The 12,291-nt window shown below is 38.1% G+C and overlaps 1 protein-coding gene across 3 annotated transcripts in view; it reads left to right on the top strand.

Annotated features, from left to right (window-relative positions):
* Axdnd1 (axonemal dynein light chain domain containing 1) overlaps window positions 1-12,291 on the top strand; it is a 72,378-nt gene that overhangs the window by 33,664 nt on the left and 26,423 nt on the right. For all 3 annotated transcript variants that reach the window (XM_090340337.1, XM_090340336.1, XM_090340338.1), the window contains 6 exons: window positions 648-768; window positions 3,332-3,433; window positions 4,650-4,813; window positions 5,398-5,473; window positions 7,239-7,473; window positions 9,911-10,109. In XM_090340337.1, coding sequence (XP_090196463.1) covers window positions 648-768; window positions 3,332-3,433; window positions 4,650-4,813; window positions 5,398-5,473; window positions 7,239-7,473; window positions 9,911-10,109 — 897 coding nt within the window. The remainder of the gene's footprint in view (window positions 1-647; window positions 769-3,331; window positions 3,434-4,649; window positions 4,814-5,397; window positions 5,474-7,238; window positions 7,474-9,910; window positions 10,110-12,291) is intronic.

Here is a 12,291-nt window from a genome sequence, read left to right as displayed (position 1 = left end):
GTATTATTTTATATAATCAGAGGTACATCTGTTTTCTTTTTCTTTTTTCTTTTCTGTTTCTTTCTTTCTTTCTTTCTTTCTTTCTTTCTTTCTTTCTTTCTTTCTTTCTTTCTTTCTTTCTTTCTTTCTTTCTTTCTTTCTTTCTTTCTTTCTTTTTGGTGGGTCATGGAGCTTGAATTCTGGGCCAGGGTGCTGTCCTTGAGGTCTTCAGCTCAAGGCTACTGTCCTACCCTTGAGCCATACCCCCACTTTCCTACTAGTGATTAATGGAAGATAAAGAGTATCAAGGTCTTTTGTGCCCTGGCTGGCTTTGAACGTTAATCCTCAGATCTCAGCCTCCTGAGTAGCAAGGCTTATAGGCATGAACCACCGCACCCAGCTTATGTTTTCATTTTCATTGAATTGTATGAACTTTCTGATTTCCTCCTTTATTTTTTCAGTTACCCATTTGTTGTTCAGCAATGTGTGATTCACATTCCATGTTTTTGAGTGTTTTCTGCATTATCTTTTGTTGTTGAGCTCTAGTTTAATTCCATTGTGATTAAATAGGATGCAAATAGATACGTCAGTCCCCTGGTATTTGCTCAGGTTATAACAAAGTTCTCTTAAGACATGTTCATATAGTTATTTCTTGATTTTTCTTTTAGAATTGTTGAAGAATATCATGATTTGTATTCATTACAAAGAGGAAGGATGGAGAATGACATTAAACAGCTAATGGATGAAAGAGATATTTGGAGCTCAGCCACATATGATTTGGCCCTAAAGGTTTGTTCATCTGATTCCTCAGTTCAAACTTCATTATTGGTTAAAGTTTTATTTTATAATTTTTAATAATTTACATGAAACCAAAAGGAGAAAGAAGGTGTATATGTATTTGTTGGTGAGGTAGACCTTTAGTAAACCTTGCAATGGCAAGTTAAACATTTTCAGCCCTTGATATCTAGATATTGCACGGTAGAGTTTTATCTCTCTATCTCTCTCCTTTATACCTGATCTATAAAGTATGAACAAAGAATTATTATTAACTTTTTGGCGCCAGTACTGGGGCTTGAACTCAGGACCTGGGAATTGTCCCTTAGGTTTTTTTTGTTTTTATTTTTTTCATTCAAAACTAGTACTCTACCACTGGAGCCACAGCTTTTCTTCTGGCTTTTTGCTGCTTAATTAGTGTCTTGTAGACACTAATTGGTCAGGGCCAGCTTCAAATCATGATCCTCAGATCTCAGTCTCCTGAGCAGTTAGGATTATAGGAGTAAGCCCTGATGCTTAACTAAATTCTGAACTCCTGACTACTTTTCTGTACTGTCTTTGGGACAAATGGACAAGATTCAGAAAATCCACTTATAGGAGGAAACTGGTGAAGTAGAAGCTTATATAGAAAGTACAAGGCCAAACTGGGCGCGGTGGCTCACACCTGTAATCCTAGCTACTCAGGAGGCTGAGATCTGAGGATCAAGATTCAAAGCCAGCTGGGGTACAAAAGGACCTAAGACTCTTATCTCCAATTAATATCCAGAAAGGAAGTGGCACTTGGCTCAAGGATAGGGCAGTAGCCTTGAGCTGATAAGCTCAGGGACAGCAGCCAGGCCAAGTTCAAGCCCCATGACCCACAAAAAAAAGAAAAAAAGAAAAGAAAATATAAGGACATTTGCATTGAAATGACAGCTAATTTACTATCAGGCCATTGACAATTAAATGAGATTATAGTGCAGAATAAAATATGAGAATTTATTTATTTATTTATTTGCCAGTTGTGGGGCTTGAACTCAGGGCATGAGCGCTGTCCTTGGACTTTTCTCAAGGCTAGAGATCTACCACTTGAGCCACAGCACCACTTCCAGCTTTTTCTATGTATGTGGTACCAAGGAATCTAACCAGGGCCTTTGTGCATGCTAGGCAAGCACTCTACCACTAGGCCAAACTCCCGGCCCCTGAGAATCTATTCTTTTAAGATAAACATTAATAAAAAAATGCAAAGTGAGGGGCCAGGAGTTTAGCCTAGTGGTAGAGTGCTTGCCTAGCATGCATGAAGACCTAGGTTTGATTCCTCGGCACCACATACAGAGAAAAAAGCCAGAAATGGTGTTGTGGCTCAAGTGGTAGAACTCTAGCCTTGAGAAAGCCCGAGACAATACCCAGGTCCTGATTTCAATGCCCAGAATTGCCAAAAAAAAAAAAATGCAAAATGAGCCAGGCACTAGTGATTCATGTCTATAATACTAACTACCCAGGTGGCTGAGATCTGGGGATTGTGGTTCAATGCTAGCCCAGGCAGGAAAGTCTGTGAGACTCTTTATCAGAATAATTTATTCTGAAAAAGCAGGAAGTAGCACTGTGCACAAATGGTAGGGTACTAGCCTTGTTCAAAAAGCTCAAGTATAGTACCTAGGTCCTGAGTTCAATCCCCCAACAGAAAAAAAAAATGAATACAAAAATAAAAAAGCAAATTTATTTATTCATACTTTTGGAAAGATAATTTTTCAGAGAAGTGCTATTTCTGTTAATAGGTAATATACTTATTAATATTATATTTAAGCTTATATATGTTTGAAGTAATTGTAGCTTAATTCAAGTGAAACAAATATCAATAGATACAAGCCATGTAAATAAAAACACTTTAATCTGTGCACTGGGTTGCTCATGGCAGAAAAGTCAGTAAGATTCTTATTTCCAATTACTCAGCAAAAGGCCAGAAATGGAGATGTACCTCAAGTTGTTAGAGTACCACTTTGAGCAAAAGAACCAAGCAACAGAGCAAGGCTCTAGGTTCAAGCCCTTGTTCTTGTACAAAAATTAAATAAAAAATTATTAGATAGATAAGAGCACTTTGAATTCCAGTGTTTTTTTAAGTGAAGGAGTCTTAAGTATAAAGTAGTCTTAAGATCAATTTATTTAAGACTTTCTGCTATATACTATATTTTAGTTCAAGTTTAACAATTTTAGCTATTGTGATTCATAGCAGTCATTGGTTTAAACAGCAAATTTTGTATGGGATAGAGATTCAAAAAGCAATGGACAACCACGTGCTGGTGACTCAGCTACTCAGAAGGCTGAGATCTGAGCCTTGTGGTTCATAGCCAGCCCTGGCGCTAAAGTCTGTGAGACTATTATCTCCAATTAACCACCAGAAAATTGGAGGTAACACTGTGGCTCAATGTGGTAGAATGCTAGCTTTGAGCTGAAGAGCTCAGGACTAGCGCCCAGACCCAGCGTTCAAGCCCCATGACCAAAAAGAAAAAAAAAATAGATAAAAAAGAAGAGATGGATATGTTAATTTAGTGGTTTATTAATCCTATATGGTTCTGATTATATCACATTGTTTTTGTAGGTAATCATAAGAAATAGAGTCATAATGGCTAAACGACTCTACCTCAATGAAAAAGCCTGGAATAAGTATGTTAGATATTTCATCATCATGCTCTCAACCAAGGTAAAGTTTAACTCACTTTAGTTATGGAAAAAAGACTGCAGATTTTGAGAGTGGAGACCATAGAATTTGCTAAATTTATATACTTAAATTTTGTTTTTATTTGATTTTTTCTGGTGCCAGTATGAGGGGACTTGGACTCGGGGTCTTGCAGTGTTGTTTGGCTTTTTTTTTTTTTTTTTTTTTGTACAAAGGTGTTGATCCACCACTTGAGGCACACTGCTAACTTCTGACCTTTTGATGGTCAACTGGAGATGAGTGCCATAGAGGGGTTGGAGGCATGGCTTAGTTGGTAAATCACTAGCTAATGAGTGAATGCATCAGGAATTGAGTTCGAGTTCTGGTCTTGTACCTAAAGAAAACTTCTGCATTTTTCTACCCAGGCTGGCTTTAAACTATGATCCTCAGATCTTAGCCTCCTGAGTAGTTAGTATTACAGGCATGAGCCACCAGTGCCCAGCTTTAGATTTTTTTTTCCAGACCTAGGGCTTGAACTCAGGGCTTAGGCACTGTCCCTGAGCTTCTTTTGCTCAAGACTAGCACTCTACTACTTGAGCCACAGTGTCACTTCCAGATTTTTCTGTTTATGAGGTACTGAAGAATTGAACCAGGAGGGGCCATGCTAGTCAGGCACTCTACCACTAAGCCACCTTCCTAGCCCTAGATTTCTTTTTTTAATCATGGGGCTTGAACTCTGGGGCCTGGGTGCTATCCCTGAGCTCTTTAGCTGAAGGCTAGCACTCACCACTTGAGTCACAATGCCACTTCCAATTTTTGGTGGTTAATTGGAATAAGAGTCTCACAGACCTTTGTGCCTGGGCTGGCTTTTGAAGCCTCAGATCTCAGCCTCCTGAGTAGCTAGGATTACAAGTGTAAGCCACTGGTGCCCAGCCTCCAGCCCTAGATTTTTATTTTATTTTTATTTTTTGTAAGTCTTGGGGCATGAACTCAGGACCTGAGCACTGTCCTTGGGCTTTCCTCAAGGCTAGCACTCTATTACTTGAGCCACAGCTCCACTTCTGGCTTTTTCTGTGTATGTGGTACTGAGAAATTGAACTTGGATTACAGGCATGAGCCACCATGTCTGGCTTGCATTTCAAGAAGTTTTTGATCCATTCCTTACTGATTTCTTTAGTCCTGTAATATTAGTAAAATTTAGTATATATTCATAAATATTGGTTATGTGAATAAAAGAATAAGTTGATGATATGTATTTTAGGATACTGCAGACCACACAATGTTAGAGAAGTTGACAGAGAAATGGAGACTCTTAATGGATAAATTTAAATTAGAAGTGGAACACACTGAAGAGTCCATGAGGGAGAAGGCACAAATTGTAAAAGATGGAGTTCTCAAATGGCAGCCATTCTTCAAGGAGAATACGTGTGTCTCCAAGAATATTGTTTTTCTGATTACACCGTATCATGTCTGACAACTAAGTCAACTCTCATTTCTTTTCCTCCCTCCCTTCCTGTCTCCTCTCTCTCACATTGTAATTAATCTAACATTGCCTTTTTGTGTGTTTGTATGTCAAAGGTACTGGGGCTTGAACTCAGGGCCTGGACACTGCCCCTTAACTTCTTCACTCAAGCTTGGCTCTCTACCACTTGAAACACAGTTCCACTTTTGGCATTTTGGTAGTTAATTGGAGATGAAAGTCTCAAGGACATTCCTGCCCCAGCTGGCTTTGAACCTTGATCCTCAGATCTCAGTTTCCTGAGTAGCTAGAAAGCCCACCTTTTAAACAGATTTGATGAATCATGGTTTCTGGCCCTGGAACTTCGTTGATTAGAATCTGAATGTATTGTAAATTGAAACATAAATACTTGTGGGTAGAGGGCTGGACCCAAGAAGACACTTGAAAATCACTGAAGGGAAACAAATCTTGTTATATAATGTAAGTTTATCATTTTCTTTTGTTTACCTATTGTTCTGAGCCCTTTCTCTTGCTTTTTTCCCTGTTTTAGTAGAAAAAGTATCTTGCTCCATTTGAAGGGAGATGTACATACTTTACTTCCTTCAGAGTTCAAGGGTTGGCACAGGGTAAGACTATTTAATACACAAGTTGGTAATCAGAGTGCTAGTATTTTTTTGTTTAGTTGTTTGTTCCTTTGTTTGTTTGAACTTAGAGCCTCTATACTTCCATTTAGCTTTTCTGCTCAAGACTGGCACTCTGCCACTTGAGACACATCTTCATTTCTGGTTTTTTGCTTGCCAATAGGAGTTAAGAATCTCTTGTGTTTTTTCTGCCCAGACTGGCTTTAACGTTGATCCTCAAATCTCAGACTCCTTGTAGCTAGGATTATGGCTTGAACCACCAGCTCCTGGTCTGTTATAAATATGGCAGTCCCAACCTAGAGTCACATATCATTCTTTCAGAATTACCTTGAAAGCTTTATTAAAGACAAAGAAAATAGCAACACCTTAGAGGCTTTCAAAATGCCAATTTGGGAGATCAAAAAAGTTAGGCTGCCACAAACAAAAAATGCAAAAACAAGTAATGAGTGCAGTTTTCATTTGTACATCTGATTGCCAGGAATAATGCCCGTGCCTCTTCAGCACCTGGCTTTTGCCTTCAGAATCAATTGGACTTTGAAATGAAATAACATTTCTTCAATTATGGCAAATGCCTAACATAAAACTTACCATTTTAGTCCTTTTTAAGTATACAGTTCAAAGCCGGGCACACTTGCTCACGCCTGTAATCCCACCTACTCAGGAGGCTGAGATATGAGGATTGCGGTTCAAAGCCAGCCCAGGCATTAAAAAGTCTGTGACTCAAGGGGTAGGAGGGCAGCCTTGAGCTGAGAGCTCAGGAACAACACCCAGGCCAAGAGATAGGGAGGTAGCCTTGAGCTTAAGAGCTCCAGGACAACGCCCAGGCCCAGAGTTCAAGTTCCACGACCGAGAAAAAAAAAACATATAATTCAATGGCATTAGTATATTCATATCATTGTTCAACATCACCACCACCCTCCTCCAGAGTTCCACAGCCTCTGAGAGTAAAATTCCGTGCTCATTGAACACTAATTCTCCATTTTTGCCTTCCCTCTAGTCCTAGTAACTGTCATTCTATTTCCTGTCTATAAATTTGACTGCCCTAGCCACTTTACCAAAGTAGAATTGTGCGTTTGTCCACCCTCCTTTTTTTTTTTTTTTACCAGTGCTGGGACTTGAACTCAGGGCCTGAGCACTGTTCATGGGCTTTTCTCAAGGCTAGCGCTCTACCACTTGAGCAGAGCACCATTTCTGACTTTTCTATGTAAGTGGCACTGAGGAATCGAACCTGGGTCTTTGTGCATGCTAGGCAAGCACTCTACCACTAGGCCAAACTCCAGGGCCTAGGAAGGAACTTTTAAATTATTCATTTAGCTATAAATTAAAAAAACTGGTAGAGTAATAAATTGAGATGGGGTCCCTGTAACATCAACTTTTTACAATTAAAAGTGTTTGAAGGGTTGGGGATTAAGCTCAGTAGAAGAGCACTTGCCGGGTGGGGGGGAGGGTAATGGGTACCAAGACATGTGAAAGGGTATTAATGTATGTGAATTAATGCACCTTCTATCTGGCAAATATCATGTAACCCTTTTATTAATTACAATAAAAAAAAGAAAAAAAAAAGAGCACTTGCCTGGCAAGTTGCAAGGCCCTGAGTTCGGTCCTCAGCTCTAAAAAAAAAAAAAAAAAAAAAAACGTTTGAACAGTAATAATTGAACAGTAGATTATGCAGCTTTCAAATAATTGTGGTCACTGGGAATAAGGTCCTTTGGAGGATAATGTGTGTCTCCCTTCCCTTTTACCTTCCTAGATACTGAGTGAGGAAGCAGGAAAGATTTCTGGGGATACTCTACTGTCCAGGTATGATACTCTGAAGATTCTTAAGCACTTACATGAAAACTGGGCAGATATTGCATTTGCGATTTTTAGTCGCCATAAAAATATGGAGGGGACGATGCCACCAGAGCTGCAGTACATGGAGGAACTGATGAAATGCATACAACAACTCTACAAAGAATATGAAATAAGAATAAATGGAGACAATGGTAAGAGAAAACAACACTAGACTTCTTGCCATGCTAAAACATTGTGGCAATGATTATTTTGAGTGCAATTAATACCTAAAATATAAATAAAAATAACAAGTGTATGAGTTTATTACATAGCACGAGTGAAAAAGAATGTATAGTTGCAAAAGAATATCTCACCCATGGAGACAAGGGGTTACATTTTTCTTTTTTTTGCCAGTCCTGGGGTTGAGTGCAGGGTCTGAGCACTGTCCTTGGACTTTCTCAAGGCTAGAACTCTACCACTTGAGCCTCAGCACCACTTCCAGCTTTTTTCTGTGTATGTGGTACTGAGGAATTGAACCTGGGTCTTCGTGCATGCTAGGCAAGCACTCTACCACTAGGCCAAACTCCTGGCCCATGAGGGTTACATGTTTTTAAGATTTGCAGTAGACTCATGTGATTACTAATATGTGGAAAACAGTGATATGATTATGTAGAAGTAGGTAAGTTTTCTGTAAGAACCCAATATAATATCAAAACACAATATACAGTACAAATAAATTCAGAGGCAATTTCTCATTTATGATTGTAAGGGTAAAAAGTATAAACAAAACCAATGTAATGTAGCATTAGGAAGTCAATCACAATATATTTCATCATAGTACTAAAAGAATAAATTTTAAGAAAAAGGATGCTAAACTTTTTGGTTAAAAATTTTTTTGGTAACAATTATTCCTAACAAAAATAAAAAAATAAATAGCCTTTAAGAACACACTAAATACAATAACAAAACTACTTATTTAAAACCAATAGTAAGGTACTGGGAGGGTTGCCTAGTGGTAGAATGCTTCTCTAGCATGCATGAAGACCAGGTTCCATTCCTTGGTACCACATACATAGAAAATGCGGGAAATGGTACTGTGGCTCAAGTGATAGAGCTCTAGCCTTGAGAAATTCCAAGGATAATGTTCAGGCCCTGAGTTCAAGCCCCTAGACTAGTTTTTTTTCCTTCAGGGCTTAAGGGGTCCAATGAAACCTGATTTATTTACAAGGACTTCTAATCCTTCACACATTTTAAACTACAATTTCTTCTATCCCTGGACAAACAATGTCCTAATATCCCAACTTGCCATGAAAGATATTAAAACCCTGTCTTCACAGACACTTGAGGCACTAGAAATCCATCAAAGCATTTTTTTTTTTTTTGCCAGTCCTGGGGATTAAACTCAGGGACTGAGCGCTGCCTTTGGGCTTTTTCCTCAAGGCTAGAGTTCTTCCACTTGAGCCACAGCACCATGCCAGCTTTCTATGTAAGTGGTACCAAGGAATTGAACCCAGGTCTTTGTACACTCCAGGCAAGCACTCTACCACCAGGCCAAACTCCCAGCCCCCCATCAAAGCATTTTTGTCCACTGTCATGTATTCTTCCTAATAAAAAGTTGCAGATAACCCTGATCCATTGACTGGCATTGTTGTTCAACATAAAACTATGTGAGAAAACACCATCATAATTTTCAACAATGATAGTTTTAAACACAATGACAATACTTGCCCACAACAGTACATAGTGAACAGTGAAAAAATGAGTTAGCAAATGAGTTAGAGTAATGAAGAATTCAAAATGCTAAAAGTTGGTGTAATCAGCAGGTCATTTTAAATAATCTTATTTGCCAATCAAAGTTTACTAATAAATTCAGTGAAAATATTTTTTTCTTTTCCTTTTTTCTTTTTGCCAGTCCAAGGGCTTGAACTCAATGCCTAGGCACTGTCTTGGGGCTTTCTCAAGGCAAGTGCTTTACCACTTGAGCCACAACACCACTTCCAGTTTTTTCTGTGTATGTGGTACCGAGGAATGGAACCCAGGGCTTCATGTGTGCTAGGCAAGCACTCTTATCATTAGGCCACACTTCTGGCCCAAGTGAAAATGTTTTCACCGAGGACAAGAAAAGCAATTGGCATTAAAATTATTTCTCTCCATTTAGCTCTGAAGGGGGAAAGAATTTTCATTTTTAATTTGAAAATGAAGTTAAAAATGACATATTTCCTCTGTAATATTTCAGTGAATAAGTCCGCTGGATCAACATTAGGATCCAAACTCAAACTTTATTCAGGACTGAAAACTACTAAACTAAAAATGGCTTGAAAACAATATTGATTTTAAAATTCCGGTTGTTAGTCATTCCATGACAAAGCTGGTGATCTTCATTGTTCTCTTAACATAGTAATTTATTAAATTGATTCATGTTCTGGAAAACTAAATGATAGTTTTTGGATTTAGTGCATTTGATTGTAAGCTGAGAAAATACATTTAGAATATAATCTCATTTTATTTAAATAAAATAAAGTGAGTTAATGGGTTAAAACTGTAGCTGTGAGTATATATAGATATATTTCCATTAAAGTCTTATATTAAAATGTTTAATAATTAATATTTGATTATAATTGTATTAATTAATATTTAATACCTTCCTAGGTATTTCTAAACTTCTTCCAAATTTGATTAATTCTCTTGATGTCTGTATTTACAAGTTGGAAACTATAGACTCTTCACATACACTTCTTGCAGACTGGCAGGAAATAAGTGAAAAAATGAATGAAATGAATTCTCAGTTGGATGCATTGTTAAACTTTATTGGTAATGTTCCACAATACATGACTTTGGATTCTGGCTTGTAAGTTTCCATAACTCTTTCCTTTTGAAAGAATGTTTGTAAGAGTTTTGTTGCAATATACTTAGCTTACTATATAATTCAACATTATAAAGTATACAATTCAGTGATTTTTATTATGTTCATAGGGACACCTAAAGACTTAACTACCAAACCCTGAGAGGTGATGAATACTTTTGGCAAAGTAGCAGGATATAAAAATCAACCCACAAAAATTAGGGGTCTTTTTAGAATAAGAATAAAGAAGATAAGAGAGTGAAAATAGAATAATTCTGCTTGCAATATCCTCAAAATAAGACAGGGATAAACCTAATCAAGGAGGTGAAGGACCTCTACAATGAGACCTATAAAACACTGAAGAGCCGGGTACAGTAGCTCAAGTCTGTCTATAATCCAAGCTATTCAGGAGGCTGAGATCTGAGGATCTTTGTTCAAAGCCAGCCCTGGCACTACAAAGCCTGTGAGACTTTATCTCCAATTAACCACTAGAAAATGGGAAGTGGGGCTGAAGCTAAAGGATTAGGGCAGTAGCCTTGAGCTGAAGAGACCAGGGACAGCGCCCAGGCCCAGTGGTCAAGCCCCATGACCCACAAAACAAATAAATAACAACAACAACACTGAAGAAAGAAATAGAAGGCATCAGGAGGTGGAAGACCTCTCATATTCATGGGTTGACAAATCTAATATCCTGAAAGAGGATACTGCTAAAAAAATCCTGATGTCATTCTTCAGAGAGATAAGGAACTCAATCCAGAAATTAGTATGGAATCACATAGTAAAATAGTCAAAGCAATCCTGGGAAAAAAAGAAAAAGTGTGCTAGAAGTTTCACAGTTTGAGACTTCAAACTTTATGACAGATCCACAGTAACCCAAACAGCATAGTACTGGCACAAAAACAAACTTGAAAACCAGCGAAACTGATTGGAAGACCCAGAAATGAATCCATAAACCTACAGCCATCTGATGTTTTACCTAAAACTAAAAATACACGTCAATCTCTTCAAAAATGGTATTGGGAAAACTGAATCTTCACATGCAGAAGACTGCAATTGGACCCCTAACCTTCTCCTGTGCCAATACCAGTTCAAAGTGTTTCATTGGCCTTAAGTCTGTTTTTGTGTCAGCATCAAACTGTTTTTGTAGTTATGGATTTATAATAAATTGAAATTTGGTATTGTGATACAAGACTTTTGATAACCAGCATTCCTACGTTGTGATAACCCAATTTCCCCCTGTTTCCCAGAACACTTTTTGCTTGTTCAGGGCCTTTGTATTTCTTTTCTTTTCTTTCTTTTTTCTCTTTTTTTTTTGCCAGTGCTGGGGCTTGAATTCAGGGCATGGGCACTGTTCTTGGACACTTTTTGCTCAAGGCTAGCACTCTGCCACTTGAGCCCCACAGCACCACTTCCAGGTTTTTCTGAATATGTAATACTGAGAAATTGAGCCCAGTCTTTGTGCATGCTAGGTGAGCACTCTATCACTAGGCTTTCTTTCTTCCTTGTTTTATTGTTTTCATTATAGAGGTCCTTTACACCCTTGGTTAGATTATTCCTAGGTATTTTATTTTATTTTTCAGTTACTGTGAATGGAGCTGTTTTTCTGATTCCACTGTCATCTTGTTTGCTGTTGGTTTACAGAGAATTACTGATTTTTTTTTTTTCCCATCCTGGGCTTGGGCTCAGGGCCTGAGCACTGTCCTTGGACTTTCTCAAGGCTAGAACTCTACCACTTGAGCCTCAGCACCACTTCCAGCTTTTTACTATGTATGTGGTACTGAGGAATCGAACCTGCGTCTTTGTGCATATACTAAACCAATTTCATTGAAGAGTGGATGCTGGAAGCCAGTCATCAAAAGGAGTTAATATTTACTATTACATGAGAAGGCGCTATTGACTTACTAGAGATTGTAAATGAGTTCTATAGTAGAGAGCTAGTACTAAAGGTAAAATATGTTGTTAAAACTATATTCAACCACTTACAGCCTACCTAGAAAGAAAGCTATTTTGATAAAATACACTGATGTGTGTATTGGGCTTGAACTCAGGGCCTGAGCCCTGTTCCTTTGCTTTTTTTCCTACAGGGTGGTGATCTAATACTTGAACCATAGCTCTACTTCCAGCCTTTTTTTTTTTTTTAAATTGGGGTAATAAACTTGTGGACCTTCTTGCTCATACTGGTTTTGAA

This window comes from Megascapheus bottae, chromosome 10 (assembly GCF_031878675.1).
Source record: "Megascapheus bottae isolate mThoBot1 chromosome 10, mThoBot2.hap1, whole genome shotgun sequence".
Taxonomy (NCBI): domain Eukaryota; kingdom Metazoa; phylum Chordata; class Mammalia; order Rodentia; family Geomyidae; genus Megascapheus; species Megascapheus bottae.
Note: the sequence above shows the minus strand (reverse complement) of the source record. Positions and strands in the feature narration are given on the sequence as shown.